Source organism: Meira miltonrushii (genome assembly GCF_003144205.1).
Source record: "Meira miltonrushii strain MCA 3882 unplaced genomic scaffold FA14scaffold_12, whole genome shotgun sequence".
Classification (NCBI taxonomy): domain Eukaryota; kingdom Fungi; phylum Basidiomycota; class Exobasidiomycetes; order Exobasidiales; family Brachybasidiaceae; genus Meira; species Meira miltonrushii.
The window spans coordinates 31533-47262 of NW_020289954.1; the positions used below are offsets into that span (position 1 = coordinate 31533).

General features: G+C 41.5%; 6 protein-coding genes across 6 annotated transcripts; 4 read left to right on the forward strand and 2 right to left on the reverse strand.

Annotated features, from left to right (window-relative positions):
- Positions 1 to 1762: 1762 nt before the first annotated feature.
- FA14DRAFT_151698 (P-loop containing nucleoside triphosphate hydrolase protein) lies at positions 1763 to 6436 on the forward strand. The gene has a single exon (XM_025497483.1). It carries the CDS (start codon positions 1867 to 1869, stop codon positions 6364 to 6366), a length of 4500 nt encoding a protein of 1499 aa, XP_025351584.1. The 5' UTR covers positions 1763 to 1866; the 3' UTR covers positions 6367 to 6436.
- Positions 6437 to 6821: 385 nt separating this feature from the next.
- FA14DRAFT_111804 (Phosphoenolpyruvate/pyruvate domain-containing protein) lies at positions 6822 to 7952 on the forward strand (the record flags this gene model as incomplete). Its single annotated transcript, XM_025495958.1, has 1 exon — positions 6822 to 7952. A coding segment is annotated over one exon (1131 nt), but the record flags the coding sequence as incomplete, so codon positions are not given.
- Positions 7953 to 8141: 189 nt separating this feature from the next.
- On the reverse strand, positions 8142 to 9980 carry FA14DRAFT_128382 (MFS general substrate transporter; the record flags this gene model as incomplete). Its single annotated transcript, XM_025496855.1, has 6 exons — positions 8142 to 8379; positions 8445 to 8546; positions 8616 to 8869; positions 8932 to 9288; positions 9351 to 9732; positions 9799 to 9980. The coding sequence occupies 6 exons, from the start codon at positions 9978 to 9980 to the stop codon at positions 8142 to 8144; spliced, it is 1515 nt and encodes a 504-aa protein (XP_025351586.1).
- A 752-nt stretch (positions 9981 to 10732) lies between these two features.
- Positions 10733 to 11694, forward strand: FA14DRAFT_29216 (Isochorismatase hydrolase). Its single transcript, XM_025502144.1, has 2 exons — positions 10733 to 11022; positions 11093 to 11694. Exons 1-2 carry the CDS (start codon positions 10828 to 10830, stop codon positions 11492 to 11494), a joined length of 597 nt encoding a protein of 198 aa, XP_025351587.1. The 5' UTR covers positions 10733 to 10827; the 3' UTR covers positions 11495 to 11694.
- On the reverse strand, positions 11580 to 12215 carry FA14DRAFT_128414 (uncharacterized protein; the record flags this gene model as incomplete). Its single annotated transcript, XM_025496857.1, has 3 exons — positions 11580 to 11733; positions 11798 to 11858; positions 11930 to 12215. 3 exons carry the CDS (start codon positions 12213 to 12215, stop codon positions 11580 to 11582), a joined length of 501 nt encoding a protein of 166 aa, XP_025351588.1.
- A 235-nt stretch (positions 12216 to 12450) lies between these two features.
- FA14DRAFT_140120 (CRAL/TRIO domain-containing protein) lies at positions 12451 to 13975 on the forward strand. The gene has a single exon (XM_025497089.1). It carries the CDS (start codon positions 12652 to 12654, stop codon positions 13687 to 13689), a length of 1038 nt encoding a protein of 345 aa, XP_025351589.1. The 5' UTR covers positions 12451 to 12651; the 3' UTR covers positions 13690 to 13975.
- The last annotated feature ends 1755 nt before the right edge of the window (positions 13976 to 15730 follow it).

The window sequence follows — 15730 nt, forward strand, 5'->3', positions numbered from 1 at the left end:
GAGCATAACGACAAAGTCATGAATGAGAAAGTGATACGATCCTTGCCTTTCCTATGCGACATCATGACTTGGTCTTGATACGATCCTGACCTTTCCTATACGACATCGTGACTTGGTCTTGATACGATCCTAGCCTTTCCTATGCGACATCGAGACGTGATAATAAACGAGAAGCTTGTGAGCGAGATGCTGGAGGAGAGAAGAAGAGAACGGAGTAAAATCAGTGTCAGTATGTGATCTTCAGAACTAGTAAAATTGGACAAGAAGCAAGGGGTCTTCTTCCGAATTACCATGCGTCCATGAACAGAACGGAAGAACGTCCTCCTACAGTTTGCCGTGCGTCCACAGGCAAGCTGAGAGAAGACTTGTACCAGAAGAAAGACATCCTCTTACAGATTGATGCGCGTCCACAACAAAGCGAAAGAGGATGTTTTCTTTGCTTGATCAGGGAAAGACTCCCGTTAGAATTCGGTTTGGACTTAGTACTCATCTTTATTTACTCTCCATCGAAACATGATAATGCTTATTGTTGAAGACTTGCTGGCAGTATACCCCGAAGGAGGATATGATGATAAAGTGGATGATGGTGGTAGCAGGGTCAGTTTGGGAAGTACATGAATGCATGTATTTATGCAAACAAAAGTTGGTGCAGTGCAGACATCTTGTCCCTGGAAACCTGCCTATCATGCTGTCAAGGAATCAAAGTAGATGTTGTGCTGTAACCATCGGATGGTGACTTGTCTGACAGGTCGTATGATCTTCGAAATGACATGTATCACCAAATGATTTCATTCAATGTATGCGTATCGAGTGATACTAAATAATCATTCTTACCCTTCCAATGGGAGAAATAACGAGTGCTATGTATTTCAAGTTTCAATCGATAGGGCGATCAAATAGATCAATCGACGTTCAAGTCATCAGTCGTGATTCATGAATGGTGAAAATGATATACCTGCTTCGGACAGGTTCTTCTTCACGGCACCAAGTACTACTGACAGACATGAATGCAGTTCGATATAGCCCTACTCTTGCCAGCAGCCTAGCCTGTGTCTAATGAAACGCGTTGTTGCTGCAATGAACGCGACCGCGCCATGGTCATCATTGACTTCTATGAGCATTTCTAAGCTTTGATCGTATTCAATCTGGCCATTGTATGCCGTTTCAATCGTTGCAATCGTTTCAATCTTTTCCAGTTTCGGTTGTTAGATGGTCAAGCTGGCAAATGACGAACACAGATATACGTACGCCCTTTCTCTACTCGGTTGCTTATCAAATCGAGGCACTTTAGCACTGTACGAAGTATTGGCAATACATATGATATAGGAAGCGCAGCACCAAAGAACAGTGTTCTGTTCAGTAACAACATGCTAAAGGTGAAAGTAACACTTATTATAAAAAGTGACGACCAAAAAAAAAAACATTCAAAGAAGTGCCAAGGATCATCATGGTTTTTGAATGATGGGATTCAGGAAAGGAAAGGAAGATTAGATAATCAGTTCAAGACAGACGCGTTTCGCGTGTAATCGAAACGCTTGCGTAACGCGTATGGGTCCAAGAAAAGCAAGGCAGACTGGTCATATGCAATAAAACTAAGTTTGACTCAGCATACTCTCGTGGAGTTTGAAACGAAAATCTGTTGACCATCATCAGGACACTGCTTAAATGCATAATGCTGAGATGAGAAGAAACTGTACTTCTCCTACTGTCTTGATTTTGATGAATAATTCAATATATAATATGAACAAGAACATTGCTTTCTCGTTAAACACCATTCCATCATCATCATCATCTTCTCAAGTGGCGGTTCGGGATATCTGAAAGACACGAATTCTTTAGAGCCTGCTGAAGCCGAGTGTGAAGAGAATGTCGGTTATAGATCGTTACCCCAACGCAGGGATTGATCCGCCAACATTACACGGCTCCCAGCCAGCACAAGTGATCTTATCATGTGCAAGCAGACTTGAAGATGAAGATCGGGAAACCTTGACCCAGCATACATCCAATTCATCGACATTCTTTTATTTTCTCACTTTTGCTCCTCCTATACCCAACATAATCAAACAACCAAGAGCATTTATCCGACATCCATACACCTTGTACGGCTTTGGTGGTCTTTTTGCTATTCTCGGAGGGTTTTCAAGTTTTCCAGTCTTGGATTTGATCTACGGTTTGTATTGGTCAAATAGGATCGCATACGATGCCGATCCAAAACAGATAAGAGATGCAAGTGATTTCGCTGGAATCATCCTTTTGTGTGCAGCAATTGGATGTTTAATATTCGTCTGGCTTTTTCAAATTTGCTTCACCATGGCGGCAAGTCAGTTGTCTTCCAATCTACGTCATACATATATCGCAGCCGTTCTTTCACAAGATGCTTCTTATTTTGATGAACATGGAGCAGGTGAAGTTGCAACGCATGCCGGAAAAGAGGTTAATGCGATAAGAACCTCTTTGGGTGAAAAATTGGGCATGACGCTTTTCACTACAACGATCTTGTTCTGCTCTCTGATTATTGGTTTCAGTGTTGCCGCTCGAGTGACAGGCTTTCTTTTTACCGTTGTCCCGATCATATTTGCAATTTTTGGATTATTGGGTTACGCATCAGAATTTGTTGGTGGACCGGCATTACGATTAGAGGGTAGAGCAAGCACTTTTTTGGAAGAAGTTATTGGCTCGATGAGAATCGTTCAATCATTCGGAATGGCAAAAGCTCTTTTGAACAAATACGATCAGGATTTATTGGGTAAGGTTCAAAAATATAGTAAACAAAAAGCTTTAATACGAGGGGCGGAAGCTGGACTGGTATATTTTATGCTTTTCTTGACGTACAGTGCCTCATTTTGGTGGATCGGTCATTTACTCATTCGTAATCAAGTTGACTTAGGTAACGGTCTTACCGCATTCTGGAATCTAATCAACTCTTTGTTCGCATTCTCTTTGGCCGTTCCTCATTTGGCATCCATTTTGGAGGCAATGTCAGCGATCAGACTACTGCGATCAGCGATTGAACGACAACCAAGGATCGATGTGCGAAAGAAAGACGGCATCCGAATTCCAACGACGAATATCAAACCAGAATTCATCTTACGCGATGTCACTTTGGCATATCCCAGCCGTCCAACAGTTCCTAGTCTGAAACATGTCAATCTTACCCTTACCTCCGGTCACGTTACCGCTTTGGTGGGTCCCAGTGGATCGGGAAAGAGTACAATTACTTCTCTCCTTTTACGTGAATATGATCCTGAGACAGCAAACGTTCCTCTACCCAGCGATGAAATGGAAAAGGAAAAGGTGGAAAGATCAGAGAAAAAGGCAGAGAGGAAGAAGAAGAAGAAGAAGATTGAAACAGAATCCACTAAAGATTTGGAAAAAGGATCATCACAAGCAGACGGTAATACAAATAGCGGTGAGGAAGATTGCGGCGATGAAGAAAAGCAAGGGGCACAACGTCTACCCGTTGAAGGAGGAGGCCAAGTTTTGTATTCTGGAACGGATGTACGTGAACTTAATTTACGTTGGCTGCGAAGTCAAGTTGCAATCGTTCGACAAAACCCTCAAATCTTTACTGCTTCTGTATTTGAGAACGTTGCGGCAGGTCTGAGTGGGACACAATGGGCTTACCGTCCTGACATTGATGGAAAAGAGGATGCACCAGAAGACGTTCGAATTCGTACGAACTTGATACGTGAGAAAGTCCAATTAGCTTTACAAAAAGCACAAGCATGGAACTTTGTCGAACGTTTACCCGAAGGAATGGATACTCCAATTGCGGGAGGCAAGACTGGACTTCTATCGGGAGGGCAAAGACAAAGATTGAGTCTAGCCAGAGCATTGGTACGTGAACCAAACGTATTGGTTATCGATGAAGGCACTTCAGCAATTGATACAAACACAGAAGAAAAGATTCGATTGATGTTAGAGGAAGAACATTCAGAGCGTGGAATGACTACAATCTTGATCGCTCATAGATTGAGTACGGTGGAAAAGGCCGATAAGATTGTCGTTATGCGAAACGGTCGAGTTGTCGATGAGGGAAAACATTCAGAATTAATGCAACGAAAAAGAAGTGAAGATCAAACGTACAAGGAAATGGTTATGCAACAAAGGGCAATTCTTCAAACTGAAAATGAAGATTCTAATCGAATTGACACAAAAGATCACGGGGAAAAGGAGTCTTCTAGAAGAAATCCATCACCTACTTCTGATCGTACAGATTCCGAAGCTGGACTTGAAGTTCTTTCGGATCAATCAACGGCAAAGTTTGCGCCGAGTACGATTTATCCTTTGCATACGGACGAAAGTCAACGACCAAATGAGATGGATAATAATAAACTTGGCAGACGTCTTTCACGAAAGACATCCGATCATACATATTGGTCCGTTTCAGGACGTAATTTAACATTGAATCAATTGGAGCACAGTGCCGAAGCTCCAAATTCGACAAAGGAGATGCACAAAGACGTCTTTCGATCAGCGCACGATCAGAAAGGCAATAACTCCGAAACCGAATCTGAACAAGAAAAGGTATCATCAGACGGTACCATCACAGCAGGAAAGGAGGCTCCCCAAGTTACGGATCGACGAGCTTGGCGCAATTTCTTCAAAGTTCTTGCTATGTTTCGATTTGAATTTGTGTTTGGAACTATTGGGGCTCTGCTTGCCGGCGCCATCTTCCCCGTCGTTGGCTGGATTACCGGAAAAGCGGTAAATGCTCTAAATGAACCCACACCAGAGCGTATCAAGAGTCAATCGGAATTGTGGTCTTTGGTATTCTTGTGTTGTGCGGTTGCAGCTTTGATCATTATCACGTTTCAATCATTTTTATTGGAATCCGGCTCGGAAAAGATGAGCAGATATCTCAAGACGAGATCATTAGACGCTCTTCTGAAGCAAGAGATTGGCTATTTTGATCGAGCAGAAGCTTCAAGTGGTGCATTGGCAGCTTCCGTTTCAACATATCCGAGCAATGTCTCAGCGGCTACTGGTTTAGTCACTTCGCAAGTTTTGATCTCTTTGGCGAATTTGTTGGGTTCCGTAATTTTGGCATTTGTTCTAAGCTGGAAAGCTGCATTGGTGACATTATCTCCGGTGGTTGTGCTCTTCTTTAGTGGTTACGTCAATATCGCCATGTTGGAAAAGTATGAGTCCACTTTATTGGAACCTGCCGCACAAGGAGCTTCATTCATATCCGAGAATGTGGATGCAATGAAAGAAGTTTCAGCTCTGGGACGTGAGCGAGAAACGCTTCGATTATTCGATGAAAAAACACGTTCGACAACTCCCAAACAAAGTCTTTACCTCGTTCTTGGAGGGGGAGGATTTGCAATCTCCCAAGCAGCCGTTTTTGCGACTTCAGCTTTGATCTTCTATTATGGCGGCATTCTACGTTCAAAAGATCAAATTTCGATTACCGGTATTTACGCAATTTTTGAAGCTGCGATTATTTCAGTATTTGCTGCAGGTCGAATTTTCCAATTTACAGGCGATTTCGGTCGTGCGGCTGCGGCTTTTAAATCCATGTCCGGATGGTTTGAAAGAAAGCCGCAGATTGCAAGTTTGCCGGCTATCATGTCAAATGATGAAGATGGTGCAAAGAAAGAATCTTTGGCACATTTGAATTGGACAGAAAAGAATATTATTTTTCATGACGTTGAATTACGTTATCCTCGTAGACCTAATCATCCAGCCATTCGTAATTTGAACCTGACAATTTATGCCAAGAAACATCAAGCATTTTGCGGAACAAGTGGAAGCGGGAAGAGTACGATCTTGCAAATGGTACAACGGTTTTATGATCCTTATTTAGGAACGATTCATATAGGTGATTTGGACATTCGGCAATTGGCTTTGGATGAAGTCCGAAAAGGGATGAGTTATGTTTCACAAGATGCATGCCTTTATGAAGGAACGATTAAATTCAACCTTTTGTTGGGAGCGGTTGAAGGTCAAACGGTGACCGATGAAGAAATTGAACAAGTTTGTGAAGATGCTTGCATTTCTGATTTTATTCACGGTTTACCTGATGGTTATCAGACCGAAATTGGATCAAAAGGAACTCAATTGAGCGGTGGACAAAGACAAAGGATTTGCATCGCCCGAGCATTGATCAAAAAGCCCAAAATATTATTATTGGATGAAGCAACATCTGCTTTGGATGCACAAGCCGAAGTTAGTGTTCAAAAAGCGTTGGATAACGCAGCAAAAGGTAGAACGACATTAACGGTTGCACATAGATTATCAACAATTCGTAATGCTGACATTATTCACGTTGTAGAAGATGGTGCAATTATGGAAAGTGGATCACACGATGAATTAATTCAAAAGAGAGGAAGATATCTTGAATTGGTTCAAGCACAACTTTGAATGTACAAAATGTCAACAACAATGATGTATAGTATTATTAATAGATCTTCATAATGATCCTTGTTTAGAGACCTTCGTGTGATAGAGGCTTTCTTGTATTGCCTGCCGTTTCATGTTGAAAAATGCAAAGACCGGTTAAGATGGATCGGTACGCGTCCGTTAGCCGAGAATGGCGCTAAAATCAATTTTAAACTCAAAACTTCGAGTCAACATAAAAACCAGTTGCACACCTTTCCTTCTTACTATCTTCTCTCCATCATCAATACTTTTTTTCCCTAATAATGGCCTCAACAGCACGGCAAGCAGCCACGAGAATGCTCCGCATGACATCCAGATCGGATTTTGCCCATATTGGGTGTCGCGGAGGCGGATGTTGTTTGGTCGGAAGTACAAGTCAAACGCCTTTATCGGTTTTAGACGCTCAATGCAAAGCTGTCACGAATGGAAAAAAGACGCAAAAGAGATTATTTCATTCCACTACAATCCGTAAAAGTGCTTGGCCTTTAGGTCGTGATGCTTCACCTAGTTCAACAACAAAAGAAAGGGCAGCAGCAGAAGCAGAGAAAGCGTATAGCTCCAACAATGTTGACAAAAACTCTTTACCACCCGGAGAACGTGCAATCACAGTTCGAGATTTACAAGAATTAAAAGAACGAAGAGAATCAATCGCCATGCTAACCGCTTACGATTATCCTTCCGCTCTGGGCATCCGCAGTGGTGCGGTGGATATCTGTTTAGTAGGAGATTCATTGACAAATGTTGCTTTAGGTCATCGGACCACACATCCGCTTTCATTAGAAGCAATGATTCATCATGTTCAAGCAGTCGTTCGAGGCTTGCGTCATCCAATGCTCAATCAACATGGGGTTTCACCTGTTCCACTTTTGATAGCAGACGTCCCAATGGGTTATGCAGAAATTTCGCTTGAAGAAGGATCAAGAGCAGCTGTGAACTTGATCAAACAAGGTGGCGCAGATGGCGTAAAGATGGAAGGTGGAATGGAATTAGTTCCTTTAGTAGAGAGGTTGGCTTCTTTTGGTATTCCAGTGATGGCACACATAGGTTTGCAACCTCAACGTTCATCCAGCGGAAGTGCATTGAACTTAGCCGGCAGAACTGCAGATGAAGCTTTTGAGCTCTTGCAAACAGCAATCATGATGCAGGAAGCAGGTGCTTTTGCCTGCCTATTAGAATGCATTCCCGCTCGTGTTGGTGAAGAGATAACAAAACGACTTGACATTCCTACGATCGGTATTGGAGCGGGTCCAAAAACTGATGGTCAAGTTCTTGTTATGGACGATGTCTTGGGCGAATGCAATTCGCCTCTTTACGTTTTAGCTGGTTTGGAAGGGGCCAACGATGGTGCAGCTCCAAATGTTGCCCCTCCTAAATCGGCACTCAACACGCCAGGCTTGCCAAGATTTGTTCGTAACTTCGTTTCTCCTTTGACTGGAGGCAGTTCTGTTGGTTCTATTCGAATGGCAGCCGTTCGATCTTACGTTGATGCTGTCAAGGAGGGAAGTTTTCCTGCTGAAGCTGAATCGTACAAGATGAAAAAGGAGGAGTGGGCAAAATTCAAAGAATTACTGGCGATGCACGATCGAGCAGCAGAACAAGAGTCAAATTCAACCTTCTTTTCGATCAATCAAAGCAAACCTGAAGAAGGTCTTGAACAATATCGGTTCACTGCTTCACCAACAGAGGCAACTAAATGATTGCTTAAATGCTATTATGGAAATGCTTTTTGTTATGTGCTATTGTACAAATGCTGATTTTTAATATTCTTCACCTGCTGCATAAGGTGAAAGCTTGCGTAGTTTTGGACCATAAAGGTAGATGCACAATGTGCCTGGCCCTCCAGCTAGGAAAGCAAGGAAAGCCAAAAGAGTATTACCCCATCCATAACCTAAGGTGTCGTACATCTTTGATGCAAACAAGGGAAATCCAAATGCTGCTGCTGATCGTAAAGAAGTTGTTGCTGCTAATGCACTGGCTGCATAAGCCGAATAAGCGCTGGAGAGAGAATAAAAAATTTGGTCAGTCTATCATTCAGGTTGGTAGAATGATTCTCAACTCACTCTATCGTATATGTTTGAACGACGAAAGTCGTTGCCATGATCCCCATTCCAAAGATGAAGGAACCAATATCGGGTACAAGCCAAAAGACTCGATATTGAATGCTGTCAAAAAAACAGGAATCGAATGCGTCAATATCACTCTCTCATCACGTTCTTTTCCGAACAACTCACGTCCAGCCATAAATAATCATTCCCGTTGGAATTAAAAAACACGGAACGACCATTAAGATCAAACGCATTTCAGGCGTGGCTTTGCCATCATTCTTTTGTCGGAATTGCTTGTAAAATTTATCCATCAATCTTGTTCCTATCATTCTTCCGGTCAAGAATCCTAAAGCGAGTGATAAATAATGCAATGATGCAATCCCACTTGATTCATTGTATACTTCTTGATGTACTCGTGTAAACGTGACCAATAAGATGTACTAGAAGAGGTGAAAGGATGTTAGTAGTGATCCAAAGAAGGTGTAGGGAAAAGTATACTTACATAAGTACCAAAGATGATGGTCAGATATAATGCAAGAACGATCACAATCGGTTGCGTTGTAATCATGATCAAAGGTCTTACCAAAGATCGTTCACATAATTGTAGCCAGGTTTCATCTTTTTGATGAATCGATCGTAAATTTTCGTTACCAGTTTCTTTCTTCATCTTTTTAACTTTCTTTGCCAGAAGAACTGGAGCGAAAGTTTCGGGTAAGAAAAATGCACCCAATAGTGCAGGAACGGCAGCAACCATTGTCGTAATATAGAACACCCATCTCCATGCTTGTTGACCTACGATAAGATCATGTTCGACCATAAAACCACCTGCGATTGGGCCAATAGCCGGGCCAAGAAGAGGCTATTTGATTGATTTGGTCAGAAATTGGTCAATCTCGAATATGTTCTTCATCTTTCACTCACTCCAATAGAGAATAATGCAATCGCTTTTCCACGTTCATCTGCACTCCAAATATCACTCAAAGCACCTCCTCCAACGCTGATCGGACCTGCTCCTCCTAAACCTGCCAGGAAACGAAATGCAATGATTTGACTAAAATTTCCAGCACGAGAGCATAATAAATTGAAAACGATAAAAGTTGCATTTGCAGTCATGAGAACGGGTCTCCTTCCAACGACCTCCGACAATGGTCCTATGAATAATGGAGCAACGATATAACCTGCCATATAGATACTAACTGCCATATTTTGTTCAACCGAAGAAATGATGTGTAAGTCCCTGCTCATTTGTTCAATACAAGGAGCGATCATTGAAGAGGATAGAGGTGAAAGGACTGCATAGCAACTATGGTGAAGGAAGAGTGTGCGATGTTAGTCAAATAGAAAAAGCTTGAAGGATTGTCAAACATACCCAAAAAGCAAAGTTGTGATCCACTTTCTCCTATGGCTGAAATTCTTTGGATTAGTTGGATCATTGGGCCCATCCCAGCCGATAACGTTGGAATCATGTTCAGAAACAGCTGTCGAGCATTCCTTCGATGTAGAATACTCCTCTTGTACTTCTTTCTCTGTTGAAATAGCTTCTTGCGGCATAGGTAGACTACCCATTGCCTCAATATCTTCTTCATGCTGCCGATCGCGTTCTATATCAGACCCTGTCTCTCCCTTTTCCTCATCTGGTGGGGTGTGTTTTCCATTCTTTCTATCATTTAGTCTTTTCTCCTTTTCTGAATTTGAACCTCTTCTTGAAGAGGTTAGAGTATCATTTTGTGAATGCGTTGATATCGAATGTCGATCTTCGTCATGCATGATATTAATTGAGTTGTTGGTCGAGGATAGCGAACTCTACCTACAACATTGTCATTCCACCTTTTATACTGAATGTCCATATGATGATGATTGATTGCATGCACCCCAAACTTGATAAACATTTTCCATAAAAATTATCTAAACATTAGAGTGGGCACTAAGCCACTCTATCGGTTCTAATTCCATCTGAACCGACAAGTCGGGAATAGGATAATTAACCGAAAAGCAGATTTCGGCATTCTTATAGAAGCGCTGCTTAAACGTATATCCGCCACGCCCTACGTACTATGCGCATAGAATCCAAAGATCATATGCGGACGCACGGCCGCCGGAAGGCTTGTCAAATGCCTCCCCTCAGGGCCAACACCCTCCCCCACGTCAAGAAAGATCGGCGAAAGGTGCGAATTAGAACCGACATATCGGTCATTACTCGGAAATAAATTTGAGAGCTAGCTTATATACGCGGACTTTAGACTTTTGTATTCATACTTCATCCTGATGAAATTGGGTTGAAGGTTCGTTCTTCATGAAAGAATATTCCGCATGGTATATATATGACCAAAGTTCTTTGTGATTGAAATTGATTTGTTCACAAAGCAGTAGATCATCCAATCCAAACAATCTCTCAATCATGAACGCATCAAAAACAGCCCTCTTGGTGTTGGACATTCAACCGGCATGTCTGGCCAAGTTAAATGATGTCGAGAAGTTGATAGACAATACCAAAAAACTCGTAGAAGGTGCTCGTGCAAAAGGAATCACCGTCATTTTCGTTCGTGTTGCGTTTACAGATGAGGAATTTCAAAACATTCCATCTACAAATAAGGTGAGTATATGCGCTGCAAGAGCTGAAATTTTGTAATGTACTTTTGCTCACCTCCTTCTCTATTTTGTAGACCTTTTCTCGCTTCTCTAAAATGGGTATCAAGACACCATCGCAAATGGGCTTTCATGCTGATGATGAATCAGCACAGATTCATCCAGATCTAGGTGGTGTACAACCAAACGATATCCAAATTCGTAAGATTCGACCTGGACCTTTCACAAATACAGATTTGCACCAACAATTGCAAAATCGCAAAATCGACAATTTAGTCATTACCGGTGTTGCGACCGCTAATGCAGTCTTGACTACAGTTCGTAACGGGATGGATTTGGATTACGGTATGATTATTGTGACAGATGCATGTGCTGATCCTGATCCAGAATTGCACAACACAATGATCAAGACATTCGAACGTGCAGCTGAAATTCTGACAACCGAAGAGACACTTCAAAGATTTTCCTCAGCACAATAATGTCATAATCGTACATCCGTCTATTACACAGTATGTATATGGTATTGTGAGCCGGTACAAATACAAGTTAGAGGGAATGCCGAACTCAAACTCCTTTGTCGTGAAGGACAGAATACTTTAAGTCCAAGATTCCTTCCTTGGTCTCCAAGATTTCTCTAATCTCACTTGGAGGTTCATCGCCAAGTTTCTCCGCTCTTTCCCATCGTTCCAATCTTGTCATGCCCAAACAAGGTCCGTAACTGAAAAGGGGGTGAACGTGATCGTCAGAACAACAGGCCATAGAAACTGATCATCTGTACTTACGAGGGATCCAAATCGAATACTCGAAGGATATGTTGTATTCTGTTCATATTGTCGCTGTGTACTGAAGGAATAGATGATGGATTAGCTTCCCCTAAAATCACAATATATGCACTGTATGAATGATATACTCACTAGGTTTATGCTTAGGCATTCCCATCTTTTCTTGTGTTTCTTTCCAAAGGGCATTGTAGCGAGAGTCATTTGGTTCAAGCGATTGACGCCCTTCTGCTTCTTCTAATTGTTCTTTGGTATACGTTGGGCTCACAGATCTTGAACGTTGGACAGCAGGACTTTTTCCTTCTTGTTTGATCGATGCAATTTTTCCTTTTTGTAGTGCATTTGTTGTCCCTTTTGTTCCTTTTCCCAACGCTCTTCCGATAGATGTTCCTCCTGAATTTCTGGCTTTGGTTGTCACCATTTTGTGTGCGTAAAGGTGTATGATGGTGAGCAACAAGAAAGGTCAAGCCTGTGTACTACTCAGCGCTCTAAGAAAAGTGAGCAATGGGTGATGTATGTATAGTACTTTTGGTTGCAGACCAACACTGCAGATGTACGCATTCGGTGGAGGAAAAGAACGCGTGTGTACTTTGGCAGTATAATTGAATAGATCCTAAACCAACCAAATGAATGCCTTATGTAACCAAAGATGACGAAAACACGTGACATAAGCTTAATCTTGCATTTCTTTGCAAGAATGCGCCAATTGACGACACACGACAGTAGGGCGTGGAGGCGTTGGCACTTTATCAGTCAAAAATTAAACATGCAATTCTATGTTGGTTGCCAGCTTTCTCCGCTTCTGAAAGATGGTTCAACACTTTGGTCATCATCAAAAGTAACTCTTTTCTATAGACATGGCCGGATCAAGAACACCATCTGTACGTGAATCTGGAGCAACAACGCCTTTAACAGGTCAAGGTAGCTCCACTCCTTTGCCACCTCTCGATAAATCAGGTCATCAAGGCAATTATTCTGAAGAACAGACAAAGATTTTGTTGGATTTTGAACAACAATTAAAACAAGAAGATTGTTTGAAGGATGATTACCTATTCGAGACACCAGATCAAATTCATATCGTCTTGGGACGATATTTGCGAGCGCGAAATTGGAATATAGAAAATGCGAAAAAGATGTATAAAGATACACTGAATTGGCGAAAAGAGGTAAACATTGATCAAATGGTGAAACCGAAAGAAGAGGGAGGATATGATTTTGAAGAGAGGGAAAAGATTGGAGAATTAGGATGGAAGATGTACTTTCATTCTACCGATAAATACCATCGACCGATATTCGTGCAAGATTTGAGTTATCTACAGGTCCATGAGGTATTCCAGAACACAACTCCCGATCGAATCGTGAAATTCTTTGCTCTGAGTTTGGAAGATGCAGTCCGAAACAAGTATCGTGCATGTACGCAATTAGCTCGCGAAGAAGCTCGAAAGCAAGGTGCAACAGAAGAAGAAGTCTCGCGAATCATTGTCGATGATAACTTTATGATCTTAAACGTAGCAGGATTGGGAATGTCAACGTTTTGGTCTTTCAAGAACAAATTACAAGAACTCCTTGCAATCCTGGATGCAAACTATCCAGAACTAAGTGGAAGAGTACAAATTATCAATGCACCTTGGTTATTTACCACGATTTGGTCATACATCAAAGGTTGGTTACCTCCCGCCACGGCAGCCAAGATTGATATTGCAGGAACGGATTATCATTCAATCTTGTTCAAGTATATCGATCCAAATGAATTCCCTGAATATATGGGAGGAAAATGCAAATGTGAAGGATGTACGGGAGGATGTCCCTTTAGCAATCGAGGACCTTGGAATGATAAGAAGAATACCACATCTGAAACGAAAGTGACGAATGGAGAAGCGATTCAGTCCACGTGATAACCAGATCTGGCCCCACAAATGGGACGGACGGCACAATATTCATCCGTTGCCCATTGTTCGACTTTATGCGGAGAACAATGGAAACAATGTTAGCTTTATGCATGCAATTCAATTTATAGACGGTAAAGCAAATGTACACTAAAATAAATCTTCCTTTGTTTCATTTCGCAATTTTGTGCTATCAAATCAATCTAGCATACTTCTTTGCTTATCTTAGGTTAGAGTATGTAGTGAAAAGATAAAGAAGATATGATAGCGTATTCTCTCCTCATCTTTCCGATTTGGAGAAAGCTAAAGTAAGGTGTGATCGCTTTCAATTAATAAACCGGAAACATGACAATAGGTTAAAAGGATGAACTAAACTTTATTAAATATCCGTAGCGTGGGCAAAAGTAGATATCAATCAATTTGAACGATATTCTTGGCGTATGACCCTTGATGAAGAAGTATATACTTCTAGCTCTCAAAATCCTTGTCGGAAATATCTAAGCTACAGTTGCTTGTACATACATATACAAGCTGATTCGTACGGTACTATTTCTTCTAGAAAGTGCAACTGCGGGGCCATAGGGTAAGTAGGCTATGTGCGTATGTATGCAATACCCCTTACCTATTATGGGCGTAGTTAGACATACATCTTCACCTCACATACATTCAAAACGAAGAACAAACGATAGCGTTATAGTGGGAAAGACTAGTGTCATAATATGTAGCCTTGCATCATGATTTAAGCTACTATTCAACACCCGAACAAAGGGAGAGAAACAAAAGGGACATGAGATTGATTCTATTCTTGGATATATTCAAACATATACATAAATTAATATTCCATTTCAATCGGCGATTCTACCGAATAAGAAAAATATTCCGATTTATTCGATGTTTGAATCGATCACAAAGGAAACAAGGTGGTAACCAAACATGAATAACCCGAATTATAACCAGTCTTTTTCCGCCACGTTTCTTAATTTGCGGATGACCATACATGTATATGATTAAGTCTAGCCTTTTTATCCGCTCTTTCTTTGAAGATAGACAGATTGGCAGCCTCTTCTTGTCAAAGATTGAATAATCGGAATGTAGGGAAAATGAATATCTTATACAAAAAGTCGGAGTATGAATAGAACTTCGAAAATGGAAACTTCTTCTAGGCCTTTTGTTGTATGCAAGCAAGCCTTAACTTTCCCCCTATGTGTATGTATGTATGTGATTGGCTAACGGCAAGCAAGCCAAATCTCAAACTGACTCAGGGCAAAGGCAGAAATGGCCGAAATTTTGCCAGTTTCAGGCGCGCGCGCAGCGCACACATGCACATGCAAGCGCTGTCGTCGTTGTCCGAAGTGAATCAAAGATGGGGGCAGCATGTCAGCAGAGCACTTTTCGGACAATCAAGGTGAAACCATGGCAATTACGAAACCAAATACAAGACGATCACTGCATTATGCTTGCTCATTATGTACATTGCATGGTGGTGACCCAAAATCTGATATTTGCTTTGTATTTCGGTACCTATTCAGAACCAATCATTCGGATTTCACAAACAATAGATAGAAGATCTTTGTTTGCTGTTTCATGGTGATCCCTAAATTCTAGCCTCTGCACATAAGACTTGCTTGCTTCAATGAATTAATGGCTTTGAAATGGCTTTTGTATGGCTTGAAAAAGAATGATAAAAGCATGTACATTCTAGATGTTGTCACGAGGAAGCATAGAATAATTGTGTGACAAGACTTATTGCCGAAGTCATTTCTTGGTCCCTCATGAGAAGCATTTTCTTTTTGACAGTGCGACCCGGTTTATCAATTGTCATTCAGGCACCAATTCTGTATGCGCGTCATTATTGTTCAGTTCGATTCGTAGCTCCGGTCTCTAGCGTGAAAGAAAACAAAGAAGGAAAGTATGAACGGGTTAATCATGCACGATGTTCAAAGCATCTCAGCCCTTGACAAGACTTTTTCTATTTCGAAATTGCCCTTCCTGCCTTTGAGCACTTTTTCGATGGACATTTCCAATCGAAAAAGTACGCTAATTTACGCTA